General features: G+C 35.7%; 2 protein-coding genes across 2 annotated transcripts; both read left to right on the top strand.

Moving 5' to 3' along the window:
• The first annotated feature begins 3,524 nt into the window (after positions 1–3,524).
• Positions 3,525–7,441, top strand: LOC135695515 (uncharacterized). Its single transcript, XM_065214633.2, has 6 exons — positions 3,525–3,607; positions 3,790–3,839; positions 4,214–4,360; positions 4,489–4,590; positions 5,378–5,570; positions 7,075–7,441. Exons 2-6 carry the CDS (start codon positions 3,798–3,800, stop codon positions 7,320–7,322), a joined length of 732 nt encoding a protein of 243 aa, XP_065070705.2. The 5' UTR covers positions 3,525–3,607; positions 3,790–3,797; the 3' UTR covers positions 7,323–7,441.
• Positions 7,442–12,891: 5,450 nt separating this feature from the next.
• LOC135695740 (phe13-bombesin receptor-like) lies at positions 12,892–15,840 on the top strand. Its single transcript, XM_065214919.2, has one exon. It carries the CDS (start codon positions 13,276–13,278, stop codon positions 14,284–14,286), a length of 1,011 nt encoding a protein of 336 aa, XP_065070991.1. The 5' UTR covers positions 12,892–13,275; the 3' UTR covers positions 14,287–15,840.
• The last annotated feature ends 4,328 nt before the right edge of the window (positions 15,841–20,168 follow it).

The raw sequence follows: 20,168 nt of genomic DNA, 5'->3' as shown, positions 1-20,168 counted from the left end.
ATGCTTTAAATGTAATCCTAGATTTGCAAAACAAAGGTTACTGTTTTTGTTGGGGATGAATTTTGTTTTTAATACTAGAAGGAACATGCTGTTTTACCCTATTCCCTAATTTTTGGGTAGTGCGTCCTACTGAAGGAAATCGATTATGTCACGTGATTAGTGACATCCAATTCAACGCATCAAAAAAAAAGATTTTTCATAAGTTGAGAAACGATACAAGATGATGGACGCTTAACGCTCTAAATCATTACGCTCATAGAATATTCAATTTCTATGTAAATTGCATCGCGTCGAGTATTCTTTTCGCATGTTAATAAAATGGAACATTCCCTATATTTTTTCGCCCTTATTCTTTGTTGTATTTAATAAAACAAGAACCAGGAACCTCTCTGGAGTTTCACCTCTATTCGAGAGACGAAACGTTAATACAGCGCAGGATCATTCACTTGATCCCCAACACCTACGTAGCCAGAAGCACACTTGACATTTAAATTCATAAGCAATGGAACTTATTTTGGTGGTAGGAAGGCAATCTTTTTAAAAGAATGGAAGGACTTTCCTAGCGCTGTAAACGATACGGGGATTGACAGCATTGAAACATTTAGTGATGGCTAGTTTAATCTGACTTTCGAAACGCGAGTAAGTCTTACAAATTCCTTGGTAAGATAAACTTGGCACTTTTCCGGATCAAACTTTTGAACAGCCGAAAAAACTTGCAATCGTTTGCCTAGTATAAGAAAAAATGACATCTGGTTAACAGAACCATATGGCAACCAATCTAGAAAAAATTTCAGGCCACTATTTAGGGCTTTAGCGGGGGGGGGGAGGCAATAACCCGTCCTCTATACTTTGGTTCCCTCTTAACAATTCCCTTAACGGATAAATACAATTATTTAAAATTAGTATTGACTGAAGTTTGAATCTTTTATTGCAAAATGAGAATTGAAAATCATGTGCATTCTCGCGAGTTGCCCTATTCTGGATCAAAAAAGGGTAAGATCATTCACACAAGTTATGTCCGAATTAAATTTTCGCTTTGTTATCTTGCTGTTCCACGGGAAGAAAGAAACCCAAAATATCTGATACTTCATAAGGTTGCAAGCCCAACAGCAATATTAAAGACTGCTTGAAGGCTTAAATGGACAAAATTGCACCAGGCACCGCGCAGCCATTGGGCTAGCAAGGGCTATAGCCCACCCACTTTTTTGCAAATATAGGCTAGAAGATTTTTTTGAAGGTTTACTCTAACGCAACTTTGGATAGTTTACTCCTATGAAGTAGCAGTTTTCATTGACCGGGAACCATTTTTGTTCGTTTTCTAGGTGTTTCATCTTGTTTAATGATATGATATATTTTCTAACTTAGTTAGCTTGGTTTTTTATTACCCTCGAGCTAATTCTATCTATTTTTATGGTTATTGATTTCTTCTCTGAACCAGACTCTTTATAAACGTTCAATAGAAATAAGCAAGTATTTTCTAAAAGAGGCGTTTTCTGGCGTTCAAGAGGGCGTGACCTCAAAAATTTTCCGGTCACACCCATTTTAGCCCCTCCACTTTTTGAGCGGTGCGCGGTCCCTGAATTGCACACTCAAGATTTGCAGTTGAAAATAAAACAAGATTTGAGGTCTCAAAAATTGATTTTGGCGTTTTTGCAATTTCATATTGATAGTGTGTTTGAATAAGTTTACTTCGATAAATTGTAGTCAATTGTTGGGGAGACGAAACAGTGCTTGTTCAAAGGTCAGCTGCCATTCAAAATTTTTCATCAAATGCGCAGTTGAAATTGATGACGTTTCTTCACATCACAAAATGTATTTAACAGTTGTGGCTCTCATGGAAATAAGCCAATACCACGAGAAATAAGGCACCTTCTTGAATAAACAAAGTTGATTAAAGTTTTCAGCTATCAAAACATTGAGTCAACATTATTTGGAGAAACGCTTCAAGGAACGAAATCTTTTTTCAATTAACAAAAGGGAGACATTTACAGCAACTTGTGAAAATAAATTTTTTATCATTGCAGAAATACCCCTCCTGTTAGCTGGCTCTTAAACGGTTGAATACTCAAAACTAAATTAGTCATTTTGATTATGAAGAATGAATACAGTCAAGGTTTGAAACAGCCAGCTCTGCAGGATCTGACAAAAAACATAAAATGCACAGTTTCAGAGAACCAGAAACATCAATCCAAAAGTCCCAACAAATAAGTAATTAGAAGTCGATACAAAAGCAAATTAAGGCAGATCGTTTCCAATTTTCAACAAGCAAGTTTCCCAAATAAATTAGCTATGAAATAACCTTGAAGTGGCTTGCCTTAGTGCCTAAATTTTGTTGTCTTGGGGGTTGTTGTAAAAACGATTTCATATCTGGTGCAATGAGCAGCAATCTTTTTTCCAACTTCTTCTTCTGTTATCTTTTTGGTAACCAGGTGTCGTCTTCGATGAATCATGTACACTCATTTTTTTATAAGAAACAAAGGTCGATGTTGAGTACTCCAGTTTCCTAATGTTCTGAAAATTTCAATACTCATTGTTTCTTAAGAGTTTCTTAATTATGATGTCATGAATGATGTTATGAAATGTCCATGACCTTTTTATCTCGGTGTGTTAAATCAGAGCATAAAATATGTAATTACAGTATAATTATTAAAACATAAAAATTTCTAAAAATCCTGTCTACGACTAAACTACAGTCTGCAATCAAAAAGAGTTTCTATGTCCATTCTTCTTATACATCTTTTGAATTGGTTTATTGTTGGAACCTTCTTGATGGCTCTCTTTAATTTGCTCCACAGATATGGGACAAAATATCTTACTAGATGTTTTCCTTCTTTTACCGTACGAAATTTCGGAATTAGGCGTCAAGGGCACTTCTATGAAAAGGGCACTTTAGCCTCCCTTGACCCTCCTGTCAAAAGGCAACAGGGGCGGTTAAACCCCTGCGTGCCCCTCTCCAGCGTCCCTGCAAGCAGAAGGGATAAGACAGGCGAATTACCTAATTACAAAAAGATCAGAAACAATCAATGTTTGATTACTACATTAATGTGCATTTGACGAACTTTTCTCATTGGTTCAAACCGAAAAAAAGAACATTCATAAGATGCTCCAGAAATAGTGCGAAATATGTTACTTGTATGTTTTTGAAACTACTTAAATTCTAGGAAGAATTCGTGCCAGTTTTCAGAACCAATCGAAAGATTAATAACTTTCACTTTTCTGAATCAATAAAGTAAATTAAAGATTTCAGCTATGCAAATACATATATTTTGACCAGTCAACAATGATTGATTAAAACTAGCTCCAAATAACGACATGTGCCTTAAAAAGGCTATCAGTTTCAACTTGGCACAATTCATGTACTCTTATTACAGCTAAGTACATCCTTCTGTGCTATGCTTTCATTAAGTATGTCTTTACTCAAAGCTATCCAATTTTCTGAAAATCACATTCTATTTGCCTAGCTGCCATCGTTCATTACAGCAAGAGATATTTAAATTATTCTTTTTATCACGGTAATATCTCTATTTAAGCCTTTCAACCTTCTGTCAAGGACTTCATTTGTCTTGTGGATTCATAAAAAGTGGTCAGAGAGCATTTCACGAACTACGTAAGGTACAGCTCAGTTCTATTGTGTTGAGTACTTTTTGCATTATATCTGCATTTATCTGTTCAAAAAGTTTAAAGAATTCACTTGCACTTACATCTTAGTTTGCTGAGAAGATTAATTGTAGTTTTAGTATAAAAACATTATATTTTTGTACTTTAAGACTAGTCCCACTTGCATTGCAGATAGCAAAATGAAGGCAGTATTTGTTTTGTGCTTGGTTGCTATGGTGACAGTAAGTATTATCTTATGAATTTTAAAAAGTGACCTAAAAAAGACTTTCGAGTTCGAATAGCTTTGAAAGGGACTAATAGCAACAACCACAATCTAGAAATTTCCTTTTTGCTATTGACTAAGTTACCTAAGCTAGGCATGTCTTAACTAAGCTTAAATTATACCTAATTAAGATTACTGTTACTGTTCCGTTATTAGGAGCTCGACAGGGTGTAGGACAAAACCTTTCTTAGTTGCAACTCCGAGTTTCAGTTTAATATTATCATCAGGCAATTTTTCCTGTTGTCAGGAAAGAGGTTGTTTAACCTTTTTTTCTTTATGAATAGAATTGTGTTATGTTATAATAAGAAAGGTACTTTTTATTCTTTAACTAAGGCTGAAGACTTCAGCATCAAACTTGAAGAAAATGGAGAAAAGTTCACGGAGAAGATCAAACTCGATACCGTTGCAAATACGGAGGAGTATGATGTTCCAGCGCACCAGGACAGAGTTGAAATGCATCTCCTGAAAGACTTCAATAAGGTAATATTTGCTTATAGACTTGCTTGTAACAAAGAATGAAGTGAACCATGCAAAGAGTTATGGAATATATGAACTTTTTTATATTAGATATTGATTAAGGGATTGACGCCAATATATTCTGCTTGCAGAGGCTGGTTGCGATGAAAGTTCCGGTTTCCAAAGTATGCTATGTCGAAGCATTAGAGAGCGACGTCCAGGCTCCAAAGGATCTGAAAAAAAGCATGGAATTGGTAAAGCTTTTAATAATTCTGTATAAATTATCATTTTTGATTATACGAGTTGAGACGTAATTAGTAAAATTGATGGGATTGGGATACCCATGTGCTATGAAAATATAAAGTATTTTTAATAGGAACAAACATCTGGAGGTATGAAGACAATCTCGAAAGCACTTTTTGTTATATAATATTATGTTGTAAGAAACTGGTGAGTTAATGGCCTAGTGAATGGCTTTCCTCTACGCAAGGTGTTTTCGCCATGTGCCGATTTGGTATTCTTGTTTTTCTAAGACAACCAAGTTTTGCTCCTTTTAAGTAGCAAGTAAGACTTGACCTTACAGCTAAAGTCCCTTAGACCACTTCAGAAGGCTTTAACATGTCACTATTACGGAGAAGCATAGCAGTTTCAGGGAAGCATAGCATTTACAACGAAGACAAGCTTCAAAAATGGCTCTCCAGAACTAGGAACAGGTTCCTTCCAATGTTAAGAAAGATAAAACAGACACTTCGATGTAATTCTGACAGGGCAGAATTCTCTCATGAACGAATTTTTCCTGCCTCTGATGTGGCTTGCTGTAGAAATCATAAGTTAGTTTCGTTTTTCCTCATTTATTTTGAGTTTTATTAATATTCCACGAGCAAAGATATTAAAAGGAGCTTTCTCTTTCGACAGATAAAAATATCATCATTTCTACCCAATACAAATTCTTCTACAAAATTCATGTATGAGATTTAGCTTCTTTTTTGAGATCAATGCTTGATTCTTTAAACAAATTGAAAATTCTGGGTATATTTACAGTCTAACTCAAGGTTCCCAAGTGAAAGGTACATGGTCCATCAAAAACAACACCTGGTCATAAGAAAGATGACAGAAGAGGAAGTTGGAGAAAAGATCGCTGCTCATTGCGCAGGATATGAAATCGTCTTCACTGTAACCCCAAAAGACAACAATATTGAAAAATTGGCTCTGGAACTTGCCAAACCATTGCAAAGTGAGTATTATACATCACAGGGGGCTTGATGTTATAAATATACGGAGAGGTGAAGCTAGAAGAATTTATGACTAACCTACAGAAAAATAATAAGTAAATTTAAGAATATATGGAAATTGACTTCAATAAATCACGTCTATCAACTTAAGATTAAAGGAACGAATGTTGTTTAAGTGACCCTTCTTTTTGCTATCCTTGAAATACAATAAAGTCTCGATAACTCGAACCTCCGAGGGAACGTTAAAGTGGTTCGAGTTAGCAAATGATCGAGCTACCGGGGGTTCGAATTATCGGGATTCTACTGTATTCATCATCATAATGAATTAGACCCCAAAATTGAAGACCAACCTCTTGTTTATAAAGTGTTCATCTAAGCAGTTCGTTAGAAGAAATGATACTGAAATTTTTAAGGATCTAGATTGTTAGTCCGTTTCAGGTTATGGATAAAGCGTCAAGAGGTTGCACTTGCTGGAAAAAATATAAGGTTGACAAGAAATCAGGAGAGGCAATCAGAATGTTTTAGATGCCACGCCTTCTTAATTGACGAATGTGCCTTTTTGAATGATCATGTAAAAAAACAGGATGAAACAGTTATTTTCGATTTTCATAAAAATAGCATTTAATGAAAAACATGCATTTTTAGCCCATGAGCTCACAAGGCCATTTCACAAAAAGTGCATTACCTGAGGTATTGTAGAGTTGAAAAATAAAAAAATTGGAAACTTTTCAGCCTGAAATTCAGAACCAAGGACCACCTTAATGCATATAGAGCTCTTTACGTATACTCTTAATTGTGGAAGTTTTGGCCTGGAAGCGTTTGTGACTTATTTACGACACCATTAAGGGCCTGTTTATATAAGCAAATTTGTTACACCTCCATAATCTGGCATATGGGATGGAATCATCGAATGTTTACACACAGATTCTATCCCACCTTCCAGCTGTATATGGAGAACATCATCCCACCTTCCAGCCTGTGTGCTGACAAGGTGGACAAATTTTGACCGCGCTAATATGATTATTCAATCCCACCTTCCAGCTTCATCTCACCTTCCAGTGTTAAAAAACCCATCCCACCTTAGTGTGAGATCTTACTCAACCGAGCTGGCTTGTTTTCCATATCAACGCAAGACGAAGAACAGAAAGGATTCTATAGAAGAGTGGGATCTCATCTCTCAGAGCACAGGCTGGAAGGTGGAATGATTGTCTCGATATAAAAAGGCCCTAAGCTCTTCTACGTCTTCTATCTGACATTCTTTTCGGAAATGAACAATTTCTTCCTTTCTTTATTACCAAATTAGAAGTCAGAGATAAACAGAGCTTCCTATTTTACAAGAGTAAGATGTGCGAAGCTGTGCAATGTTTCCCTGTAATTGCAACCCCAGACCCTTGCCTATCATTTTGATTTGATTGAGATTGAACTATCATTTTTCAAAATTCTATTACCTTATTTTCTGAAGTTTGTTTATCTTCTACATCTTCATAACAAAATAATATTTTGCAGGACAAAGAAAAAGAGATACGTTCACTTCATTCTGGGCTTGTGATATCAAAAGTTCATACGTACCAAGAGCTTGTAAGTTATCAGGAGGAAGACTTGCTGCCAGGTGCCATTTCTGGAGAGATGATAGAAGAACCTGTGTATACGAAATCACATGCAGAACAGTCTATGTAAATGGCCAGATGGCCGCAACTTGTGATGGCGATCATAAATACAGCTTGATGAGCTGCTGTGATTATATCTGCCTTTAGACAATCCCTGCTAGTGTTGTAAAGCACAAAGTTTACCAAACTTTTTGGTTGCAATATTATTTGTTTTAAGCTTGATGTTATTCTTAGTTATATATTGATAATGATATTCATGATGAAAATTTATTGGTGTTTTATTTCAAATCTACGCGGCTGCAATGATTTGGACTTTATAGCAAAAATGATATGGCCCTAGATCCCCAGGGCAATCAATAAGGCAGGTTGGATATCAATCTCCTTTGTTTCAAACAAGTCGGTCCCAGGCCAAACTATTATTGTAAAAAGTTGGTTCATCCTATGGCTCTCGGACCGGGTAAAAGCATTATAGACAAGATAGAATGTTGCTCAATATAGAAGCGTGAAAAAAACTGCGAAAGAAGACCCATACTGTAAAGAGTCATTCCTAGCCAGTTTGTAGAGCCTCCATTTCATACGTTTGGCAAGTTAATGAAAAACGTAGAAATCTGTTTTGGAGTTAGAAGACCAGGAAACTGATGCGCCTGTTATGTCTTCTTGCTGGAGAGATGTAACCGACTTCATATAAGCAAACAAATGTTGTTTTTGAAATATACCTTTACATTTAGTATTAAACAAATATATATACAGTACAAAATATTTAAAAACATACACAATTTGATGCCAAAAAAATATCAAACTTTGAGACGAAAGAAACCTTGAGTTAATTGCTAGAAAGATGTGGTCAATTACGTATTACAAAGAATCTTTTGGCAGTACAAAATGTAAATATGGCTTTGAAAAAAGCAAAAATTTTCAGTCTTCTGAAGCTTTTTCTCTAAAACCCTTCAGAGTATAAAACGTCAGAATATAGAATAAAATACCTACGCCATTGTTGGGGAGATGAGATCTCACTTCTATTGTTCAAGACCAAAGGCTTAATGATTTGTTCTAGCTAATCAGCATCGAAGGGCAAGGACGCATGCGTATTCTAATGAGTTATCTCTGCAAAATCCCCGGCCATCCTCTGCACCCAAAGCCAGGGAACACAACTGCACCCAAAGCCAGAGATCTCGTAAAAATTTTGAGAACAGTTATTTTAGCAACTTGAATAAATTTTGAATAAATAAATTTCATCGATTTCTGAAGAGTTTTACGCATATATTTTAAGGACGTTATTTCGTTTATTTTTCATTTAGGGGTTTCCTCGGAGCTTATTTGTAGATGTAGTTTAACGGGAAGATCAAAATTCAAAGCTTTCTGCCTTAAAAATTTGAATAATTAAATTGAAGGTACGTTTTCTGTTTTTCTAGTCGATTAAATTGTCTTGGTCTGGCTCAAGTGTCAGAGGTCAGTTCAAATCAGGCTGTGTCGTTTACATCGAATGTCCAATCTACGTGAACACTTTTAAGAGGAAGCTTCAGAAAGAAATTGAATTGAAGAACATAAACGTTATTAATCCAAGGACGCACAGTGTTCACAGACAGGTCAAAGGATTGCCTTTAACTGTATTTTAGATTTAATTTCCTTTCTATTTTAACATGTAACTTTAATCATTAATTTTCACCTGCATTAATTCGTAGATGCCACTGACCATTCCATTACCATAATACCCTCTCAATGTCCCCTTTAATTTACAGTCCCTTTTTGATTTGGTCTTGACGACAAACAAAATTACAGTTTCTAATTTGACATGTATATGTTCAATCAATCTAATCATTGATCAGTGGCATCTTCTAGCACGTTTTATCCATTAAACTTTTATTTCATTATTTCTTGCACTCTGAGCATTATACCGATACTCGGTACTGCTCAGTATCGATGTAGATGTAGATGTATATGCTATCGATACATGTAACACTAGGCCGCGTCAAAAAGTGCTGGTTGTTTTTGCTTGCCTATGGGAGTCAAGTGAGCCTTAACACAAACGAAAAACATAAAACAATAGAGAATCAAGGCAGGTTTTTCAGTATGATTGATATTTCTGCTATGATCAAACCCCCATGTCAATGTGAATGATAAGCTCCCACCGCTAACTTAGTTTATTGTGAAATTCGATCGCAAAGTTCTGTTTGATCTTTTCTCGGGGGGTTCTTTGCCTCTTTGACACTAAATATATATTATACGCATATGCAATGGCCCCGAAACGGGGGTACTCATTTCATATTCAAGAATTTCATCTCGTCTCCCCAACAAGCTAGGAAATAAATATACCCAGTTGTGGATCAAAATAGTCCAATCGAAATAGGTCATGTGCTCAGGTTTCGGTTGGCCTATTTCGATAAACAACGATTAAATTTCCTAGCGAAATGTAGTGACCATTATCAACGTAATCATGTCCTCCATTGTATCATAGCCATTAAAACCTTCAATTGTATACGTATCCAAAGTAACATAATCAACACTTTCGTAGCGTTCCCTCGTTTTATATGTATACGCCCAGTTTTGTATTTATTAAGTCAGTCAGTAAATTCGTCAAGACGCAACGGTCAGCATAGCGGTCAAATCTTTGATTGGCTGAGACCTCTGTTCGCAACCATGTTCTAAGCCAATAAGCACACAGGATTCTCACAACAAAATCGCTTTGCACCTAGAATTAGGCCCATTTTCGCCATTTCAGCGTGTTTTTACCACATTGTCTACAAAAAACATTTTTTTGTCCAGTTCAGTTTTTGTCAGTGGAAATTCGCTTTGTAGAGGCGTGCAATGTTTTTTGTAGACAATGTGGTAAAAACACGCTGAAATGGCGAAAATGGGCCTAATTCTAGCTGCGAAGCGATTTTGTTGTGAGAATCCTGTGTGCTTATTGGCTTAGAACTATAAAGAAAAACTTGTCGACTGTGTGTTCTTAAAATCCAGTTGCATACACAGTGAGAAAAACACTGATAATATGCTGACAAAAAATCAGCTTTTCTGTGATTTGATTGGCTCAGATCAACCTACTTGTACATTTTTTGGGAGAATCAATTATGAATCAATATTTGGCGCTGTTTATATACCGAAAAGCCAACGGTTCGCACATGTTTACAAAAGAAACTTGAATTTTATTTTATTTTGTCTATTAATTCTAATTAACCAATCCGGGATATTGTTTCTACAATTTCTATGTTGACTGTGTCCACTACAACTTTTGTTCGCCTATTCCTAGAACCACGTATGCATAGTATGGCACTATAAAGAAGTGCAAATGACAGCTTTGTGCGAAGCCAATTTGTCACCAGTGAAATTGGCAGATCACGTTTCTCTGAAATCTTCATTGATAAAACGGATATAAACTTTTCAATTTCTCTACCTGAGCCACCGCTTTGAGCAAAAATCAATGGCGTGAAAGAACCATGCTCAACTTTCAAAACCCTTTGACTGTACGCACGTTTCTTCTCTTTTTCATTCCCTGCAAAAGTGTTATCTAGCTTCTGGTTTCTGTACGACGGTGCGAATGGGTTGAATACCCTTACATCAAAATATGCACTTTGTTCCTTCTGCCAGAAGCCACGTATGCTGATGTCAAGCCTTGCCTCTTCTGATATTTTGGAATTTCTTGGGAGATTTTGACCACTGAGATGTTGAAGAGGTGGCTCAATTCTATAGTGGATCACGACTTCATTGTGTCGATGATGAATATATCCACCTTTTGGACAAGACATCGCATGGTCAACGGAAAATTGTTTTTTGCATAAAAAATAGTTCGCACGAACTTTAGATGCCATCTAAATCTCAATCGGATTGCGTCGTAGAATTCACGCTTGCTGAGAACAAAATTTTCGGCCCTCAAAGGAAGAGAAGTGAGCCATGAAGACGCACCTTTCATACAAGACAGCTCGTTTGCTTATTGACCAATTAAAAGGGAAGGACACAGATGTAAATGGTTTTGCATCAAAAATCGAAACTTTCTAAAGACACATCCATTTTGTCAAAATCGTAGAGACTTTTTTCTTCCACTAGATAGTCCCACTAGAGAAAACAATGCAGTTGAATTATTTCTTTGATTTCAAAACTTAATAATTTTTCATTAACATTTTACGGGGGATCAGTTCAAGAGCGGCACGAAATGGAAACGAAAACAAATGATGACCAAGCCAAGATTCCTGAGAACTGATAATGAGGCAAAAGGTGTGAAGGCTATAATACAAAGTGGACCTTGACAATTACAGGGGTACCTTATAATGATGATTAATTGAAATTGAATCAGAGTTGATGTCATGAAGGGGTTTTGACTTTTTCCTGCCTCGCTTGATGTTGTTCGCTATTCGTTACAGTCTCTTGTGTCACGCTTCCTCGCGTTTTCATGCATACGCTCTCCTAGTTTATGGGCTATGGTAGGAGTCCTTTGGCCTCCTGAGCATTTGATTTGTAACTCTAGGGTAAGATGTGTAGTTCGTGGCGTTTTCATTATCTTGGTTAGTCTAAGGATATTTTAGATTTGACATAGCGTTGGTCTCACCTTGCTTGGTATCTCCTTCGCAGTTTAAATTTGTTCTCACGGTAGTACGAATACCTTACGAAATGCTTACAATTTCTTATTTTCCGAATATTATATTCTGTGGAGTATCAGACAATAAATTTCTTTACTACGCTATGCTTCAGCCTTTCAGCGCTATCTTCAAACATAATGTTTGGTCTGTTCAAGGATCATTCTACTGTGGTTTGACATAGGCCGAGCCACGATATTTGTGCTTATTTGACTTTATCCTAGCCATTTTACTATACACCGTAAATGCTCTATTAAGCCCCCCCTACTATATCAAGCCCTTTTTTGCGCTTTCTCAGTTATAGTTTGTCTAGCCTGCATTGCAAGTTATGCACACAATATTTTCAAAGAATGGTGATTTTATTTATTCATCGTATTTTTACTGATCTTCACTGCCGAGCCGCAGAGTAGCTAATGGCTATTCTCTGTAAATACTTTTTCGTATGATGATATTTTTATAAGAAAAATATGCATAAGAACGTTTTTATAATATTTGTTACTTTAAATAATTAATAAGAAGAAAATGAGAATCCCCCCTTGCTAATAAGCCCTCCTACTGGGGCATAGTAGATCTTTTACGTTAATTCCAACTATTTTTTTATTAGCACTCTTTACAGTATTTTGAACCGTCTAGCAGAAAAGAAAAAAATTTGTAAAACAGATTATAATAAAGCGATTTGTTTGTTAGTCTGTTTGAGATGGGCGTAACAAACAGATGCCAAAAATTCTGACGTGAGGCAATCTTGATGCTGCAGTATAAAGATTCACAGAAGGTGGTTCGCTGTTGGCTCCCATCCACTAGCTAAACGACACAGCCACAACGGCAAATGCCTTTACCTCCATAAAAGAATAGTTAGTGGATTGAATTGAAATTAGTGAATTGAATTGTATCAACCTGAAGTGAATTTATACAAGCCCATTCTTTCGTCACGAAATATAAAACCGTAAAAAAAGTCTAATAAGCATAGCCTTAAGTGAAATGTCAATATTTTTTTAGATTGAGTGCTTTTCTGCTTTTTGAAGAAACTGAAGCAAACTTAATATAGATCAGTAAACAAAATCAGAAAGGCAGGTATTAAAATGCATATGTATTCGCGTGAAATGTGCTATTTCTTTCTTTTATCTGATAAATAAAAGTCAATGATTTTTTCAAGTTGACGGTGACAACTATTTGATCGAAACTTAACAGGTTTCTGATAAAAAATAATCAGTTACTGTTTTGTTATTGTTTAAACTGGAATTAGGTTTATCTTGCAGGTGGAATGGGTCAATAGAATAAAAGCATTAAATTTACAAAAGGCGGTATCATTGTTCAATTTTTATAATTTGCTTTCGAAACTGAACAAAATTCTTATTCTTAAATACTTCCTTGCTTTACTTCAATGAAAAAGTGCATGAAGTGAATGAACAAGATTTGATGCTTCAATTGTACAAACATTGACTATGTAGGTGTATGTTGTGTGTGCATCTTCTTTCGTCAAAGTTGAAGTAGAACCAAAAACAGAGAAATTAAAATAGTTTCGATCAATTTTCATGAATATGAAAGAACTTACTGCAAATCTTGGTACTCAAGAACGATTTCCACTGAGAATCTGGGAGCTTGTGTTCTACGTCATCATTTCCGCATTTGGCATTACCGGGAATTCAATAGTTCTTGCTGTTTTGAGGCGAAAACGAGAAATGCGATGTTCTGCTTTTGGAGTATATCTTAGCACGCTTGCAATTGTCGATATACTGGTATGTGTGCTGTGTTTGCCAGTTTATGTTACCTCCACAGAGGCTTTCAAGAGTCACCCGACAGGACAAGCTGGTGATATTGTTTGCAAATTTTGGACCAATTATTTTGTTCTGTTCTATTTTGCAGTGATATCTGTGTTCACATTAGTTGCTATCTCGGTCGAACGTTATCTTGCCATTTGCAAACCAATGAAAGCAAGAATCAAATCAACTCCAAAAAGAGCTAGAAGAATTGTTATTTGTATCTTAATTTTATCATTGCTGCCAAACTTTGCATTGATTGTTGGCCTAAGATACGCAGAGCCTGGTGAAAATAGCTTTGGTGCCCATTGCACTGCAGTCAAGTTCGCGAACGATGCTGTATGGAAGGTCTTTTACGTTATAGTCTTGCTAACACAGTATGTCATTCCTATTACCTTGATGATAGTTTGTTTCATTAAAATCAAGAGAACGCTTCGGAGATATGCACTGGATGCACTAGCAAGCAATAAAATTGGTCTAAACAGCCTACAAAGCGGACACTTGTTGTTACTGCGAACCCGAGCAAGAACCACACGCACTGTGGTTATCATGATATTGGCCTACTTTCTTTGCTGGTCGCTAAACCAAGTGCTTTATTTTATGCTGAACATTGGCTATGGTGTTGCATGGAATGGGGATTTGATGCAAATTAGTGTTGTGCTTTGTTTCTTCTCGTCTTGTATCAACCCAGTTATTTACGTGTCCAGAAGTAAACAGTTCAGGGAAGAATTTAAGAAGCTGCTCTGTCACTCTTCAAACAAAAGAAATATCAGCACAATCACGTAATGAGAGTCATCAAAGTCAAATCATTTCGCAACCTGATAACTCAAATAGCTCAAACCAAACATTGGAATTCGAGCTTTTAATGCTTCTATCAAACTTCTATCTACCTATTCGAGCTTTTAATGCTTCTATTGACATCAAATGTTTATAATCATAAGAAAGCAAACTAGACAAATAGGAAATTAAATCTTCGAATTCCCCCCAAACCCAGAATAAGTCCCCCCTCAAATAAACCCCATGTAAGTATTCCCTGAATAAAAATATACTCCACCCTCGAAGAATTTTCATCAGCACTGGAACGAATTTCTTAACGTTCACAAAATTATGATGATACTTTCAAAAAAGCAACAAAACAACAAAACTTATCATTTCAAGATAATGAAAACAGCTGAACGTCAAAGCATTGATCAGATCAAACCTTTACAACTTGTTTTGGTAGTCATTTTTGCAGACCTTATCATTAGATTCTATAACATAAGAACTTCCTATTCTGAATGTTGCTAATAAGCCCCACCCTGCAATGAGCCCCTTTGAATAAGCTAACAGTAATTGATTAGCTTTTATCGGAAACATGTTCAGTTCTGATTAAGTAGGTTTTACCGTCAACTTGGAATAATCAATCATTCTTATTTATAAGATTAAAGAAAGAAATAGTCCATTTTGACGCGAATACATATGCATTTTAATACCTGCCTTTCTGATTTTGTTTACTGATCTATATAAAGTTTGCTTCAGTTTCTTCAAAAAGCAGAAAAGCACTTAATCTAAACAAATATTGACATTAACATTTCTTTTTAAGCTATGATTAGACTTTCTCCACGAATCAATGTAAAATATCAAATGAAAATGTAACATGAGAATAAAGAAATTTTGGTCTGTAATGAAACTAAAATGCTGTACAATTCAGTTGGCTTCACATTTCACCAATTTCTTTAAATTATTAATTTCATATTTGATGTTTTTAGTTGCACAATCGATGCTTCTTCTAATTCAAAATGTGTAGAAGTAGTAAATATAACTTTGTTTTGTGGGTTTTGTATCAATCTTAAAGTGTAAATATGCCTAGCCTTAGTAACGAAGTTGGTAACTAACTACTAATATATTGCGTAGAAAAAATCATATCATAGTGTTTGCTAGACTAGTCATGTCCTTTTGACGTACTGGACAACCTCAAGCAGAAATTAATATCTCTTGGCTATTAAGATGTATAATAATTTATAACGTATTAGAATTATAAATTGTAAAAAGTCTCCAATAAGATAAATGAGAGGTGAACATTTATTTTCATTTGCTAGCATAGAACATGAAGTGTATAATTAAACATGTAATTTCTTTTTTCTGGATCAAATTACATACTGAACTAATGTTTACTGAGGTACCACAAGGTTCATGCTTGGCGCTACTTTCTGTTTACATTCTCAAAATAGTTTCTGATGTTCAACCTCAGACATGTAAAATATCACAAAACTAATTGATGATATAGAAACCCGAGTTTTGACTATATAATTTAGCTTAGATAGTAAACAGAATATATCATTGCTACTCACAAAACACATAATATGCCCTTAGATTTTGATAGCATTTTCCAGAACTTGGCTTAAATATATATATACCATATTTTTCTCCAATTGCTTCTCCCTTATATTTGCTAAACTTCACCCATTTCAATTCATAGCTATTCTGCCATTTTCTCAAAATAATATCTGGCTCCAGATAAACAAAAGTGTTGCAAGCTGTTTGTTTGATGACGTTTCATCATTAATAACTTATTACTTTCTTATTCAAACAACTGGACATTTAAACGTCAGACGATCATAAATATAATTCTGACTATTAGAAAAAGATTTCGTACAAAGTTGAGATTTTTAAGTGATAGGGTAAGGTAATGGAATTTTCTAAGCTTCTTGTTCCCTTCCTCCTCTTTTCTATACCAAAAGCATTAACCTTTTGAGGTACTTTTTGAGATATCTAGTGCTGGCAGGTCCCAGTATGTTTATGCCCTTAGCAAGGCTAAAATCATACCTTTCAAGTCGGAAGAAATTTCCTGGAATAAACGGTGTTGATTCAACAATGGATGTCTTGAGTGTATCGTCATATTGACCTCTGTTTTAAAAAATTCCTGACTTTTGACCACGTATCTCGAGAATTTCGAACATGAACTTTGTAGCGGTCTTTTATCATGCTTTTTTAGATTTGCTATCCAAATCCCACAAATCCCAAATCCCACTTAATCACTCTATTGAGAACAAGCTTGTTGTACCGTAAGGCTCATATCTTGGTCCCCTCCTATTCATCATTTATGTCAACCGTGCGCACTACAGAGTCAAAATCTAACAAAGATGATCCCTATTGTTTTACCTTCCAAGGCGGCATTAGATTTTCAAGAAACTGTATAATTGGTACAGTGCGAACGGTAAAATATGTTTTTCATCAGACAACCAGATTTTCATTAGTCCCTCAAAGGTTCCGTCGTAGAGCCCCGAAAAAGCACTTTTTTAGGAAAATCAAGGATTAACCATGAAACAGGAAATAAATGCCATCATGTCTGTCTGACTTGCGATTCTGTGCTTGTGTACTCAACATTCAAGGAAAGATGAAACAAAACATTCGCCTGTTTTTCTAGAATAAAACTAATAATTTTGACACAATTTTTGGAATGATCCAAAATGTGTTCCGTTCAATCCTCAAGCTTTTCTTGAACTCTAAATCAGATATTCATTCATCGTATAGAGTGTGCTCTAAAAAAAGGAGATGCTCCGGGCTGAGGGCAGCTCCAAAAGACTTCGGATCTGCTTGATTTTGTAGCTTTGTGTCTTCAATAAACTAGTGTGTTTTGTGCGAGGATGGCTCAGTTGTTAGGGGCGCTGACTACAGACCTAAGAGTCCGTGGTTCGAGCCCCTGGCATGTCCAAACTTTCACCCAGAGTGAGGAGAGTCGCCAGCTCTCTGTAATTCCAGGCATAGGAATCACGAGGGGTGGTCATATCGAGCGGAAGGACCAGGACACTGCTCGATAAGCATAAGCTTCTCAGTGTCCTAAAAACTACCTTCGGATGCAAGGTAGAAACAAATACAAATAAAATACAAATACAAACTGCTTGTACCGTGTTAAAGCCAAAATAAGATTGCTTGGTTGCTGATTTATAACTGAAACTGCATTTGGGACAGAAGCAAGTGGAGCAAGTGCCAGCCTAAATGAAAAGAGTTTTCCTCGTCCATTCCAACATTAATGAGCAATCAGAGTCACAACAGAATAGAAATGCCAAAGATTGTAGACTGCCAGCCATCAAATGTCACGAATGACAGCGTGATGTTTGTCAGATTTGAAAATGTTCCCTTCTAGGTTTTGATCACAAATCATGTCTCCTAGACATAAATGTAATTATTTCAACAATGACAGGACTCACAGATCTGAAACTTACAAAAAATATTTATTTATAACTTGGAAAGAAATTTTCCAAAAAAAAATTCAAATCATTCGACTGGTCTGTATTTTACAGACCACTTTGTCGGAACACTATTTTCACTTTGAGAAAAGATTTGAGACAAACAGTTTGATGTAATTTAACCATAAAGATACCAAACAACTTGCCAAGTTGATGTTACTTGAATGAGCAGAGGGATTTCTCCTCCAGGCAATGGTTGCCATGGAAACCCCAAAATAGCCCTTTTTCCAGGTAAATTATGGATTACAAGTGATATCAAAATTCTATCTGCTTATTCTAAAAACAACCTGAAAATAATGTATCACGAAAAGTTTGAGCTAAATATCTCACATAGTTTTAGAGATATACTTTCTTAAAGTCAAAGGTGGCTAATATTCGAAAATGGCTTTGAAAGTTTATAAACAACTTTTTTACAACAAATGTTATCATAATGACAGAAAAGAACTTTTTATCATAGCCAGTATGCATCAGATTGTGCCTCCTTTCTTAGAGGACAAATTAAAACAGGCTGTCCTACTATTTGATTCTTTTTTGTCATGTTCCACAACCAGAGGTATATTGTGTTCATTGACAAATTGACAAATGTAATGCCATTATCATCAGTTGACGTCATTTTGTTCTTTTGGGTCTTCTTTCTGTTTTCTGTTTTCGTAAAGACAGTCTAGAGAACATTGTGGATGCTGCATCTACCAGCCATGTAATCTTGTCCTTTTTTATTTTTGCTTTATTCTTTATAATGTTCTTGAGATTAAGTGTCGCCTTTTGGTTCGAAGCATCAGCCTCATTTGAGTAACAACAACACTCACACTTTTTCTCCAAGTCATTATATGTTGCACGAGGAAGTGGAAATGGAAGGTTAAAAGCAGTGCAAAGCTTTAGCATATTTGTCAGCCAAAGACCAGTCTCAATACCAGCTTAAACACACCTGACATTTACTTTCGATGATTTTCAAATGGCATTTTACATTCTTGGGCTTGTATGAAAAAGAGTACTACCTTGGCAATGGATTGGTACATTTAAGGACAAGGGGTTCATCCAAACCAACTTGCTTGCCATCAACTTTTAACATAATAAGCTTGCCTTTGGAGCTTTTACAAGATCCAAAGATTGCAGTTTGAGATAGCATATATGCTGTAACTTATTGACTCTTGTGAGATTAAAGCCATGTGCGTCTTGATGACATTATTGTTCAGAAACGAACTTTGGTTTTATTAATTGTTACAGACTCTAATCCAAGTGATCTTGCTCTTTTTCTTGTTATAACTTTGCTTTAATCTTTTTCAAGAATTGGACAATGTCTTGAGATCTTTTGGAATATCGGTTTACTTTCTCAAGTGTTTATCTGGGGTCGAAGTGGATGGGCCTACGTCAAATGTCCTAGTTTCATCCCTGCTCTCATCTTCTTCTTCCTTGATTATTTCTGCTTTCTATTTCCAGTAAATGTTCTTCGCTCTTCACGGTACTTCGATGTATTTTACTTCCAACCATACTTAATAATATCGGTAATATTAAATTTATATCTTCATTCTAATTTGTCGACCGATTCTACAAGTTTTCATGCCACCTCAGCTCTCTCCAAATATTCCCTGCTACTTCATGTAAAAGCTATTACAGAACACCAATTTAATTCAGTTCAATAAATGGGAGGACAAAATTTGCGTGGTTAAAAACGAAAATTCGGGGCTCAACAGTAAAAAAACCCCATAGCAACCAAAAATAACAAGGTTGCTAAGGAGCCCAGGCCCAGTGTCATCTCATATCTACCTATCCAGCGTCTGTGTTTTTTAATTGTTTTTTATTTATTGAGTGGTGTTTCCTTTCTAGTAATTAACTTTCATTCATGAAAAGACTGCCCTTGTCCATAAGCAAATATTTAAATTGATTGCAAGAGATGACTGCAAGAAATACTCTGAAATGAATTTGAAGACAATCTAAAAGGCGAGGTCGCAAAAAATTTCTGCTCGCTTCGCTCGCAAGGGGCCTTGTCATTCAGTTTTGCTGCAAGGCCTTCGAGGTCTCTCGGTGGTCCTGTCAGTAAGATCAACGTGCTGAACTATTTGAATTAATGAAGGTATCTCATTGCTCAAAACTTGACTTCTATAAAATCAAAGTAAGTATCCTCAGTTACTCAAAAATCGGAAAGACTCTAAAAAATGGGAAAGAATATTTAATACTGATTCTTATAAATAATCGGCTGGAAGCAATGCAACAAACTAAAGATCTTGGTTGCAGCTCAGCATAACCGAGGATTAGATGAAACACGTGAAAAAATTTCTTCAGGGGAAGTGACTTTTTGAAGCATACGAAATCCTCATTGAAAAAAGGAAAATGAAAATTGTCAAAAAACGTTTCATCCATATTTTATGTTAACGTTGCTAAGAACGGAATAAAGACTTTTGGCAACTCTTTTTGGCAAATTTGACACTTCTAATCAACAAC

This window comes from Rhopilema esculentum, chromosome 2, assembly GCF_057945365.1.
Source record: "Rhopilema esculentum isolate cy_ngs chromosome 2, ASM5794536v1, whole genome shotgun sequence".
Lineage (NCBI taxonomy): Eukaryota > Metazoa > Cnidaria > Scyphozoa > Rhizostomeae > Rhizostomatidae > Rhopilema > Rhopilema esculentum.
This window is presented reverse-complemented; position numbering and strand designations above follow the sequence as displayed.

Coding starts and splice junctions, on each gene's coding strand:
- LOC135695515 (XM_065214633.2), top strand. CDS start 3,798: ATGAAGGCAGTATTTGTTTTGTGCTTGGTTGCTATGGTGACA. Junction 4,591..5,377: donor TGAAAAAAAGCATGGAATTG/GTAAAGCTTTTA, acceptor GTATATTTACAG/TCTAACTCAAGGTTCCCAAG. Junction 5,571..7,074: donor ACTTGCCAAACCATTGCAAA/GTGAGTATTATA, acceptor AATATTTTGCAG/GACAAAGAAAAAGAGATACG.
- LOC135695740 (XM_065214919.2), top strand. CDS start 13,276: ATGAATATGAAAGAACTTACTGCAAATCTTGGTACTCAAGAACGATTT.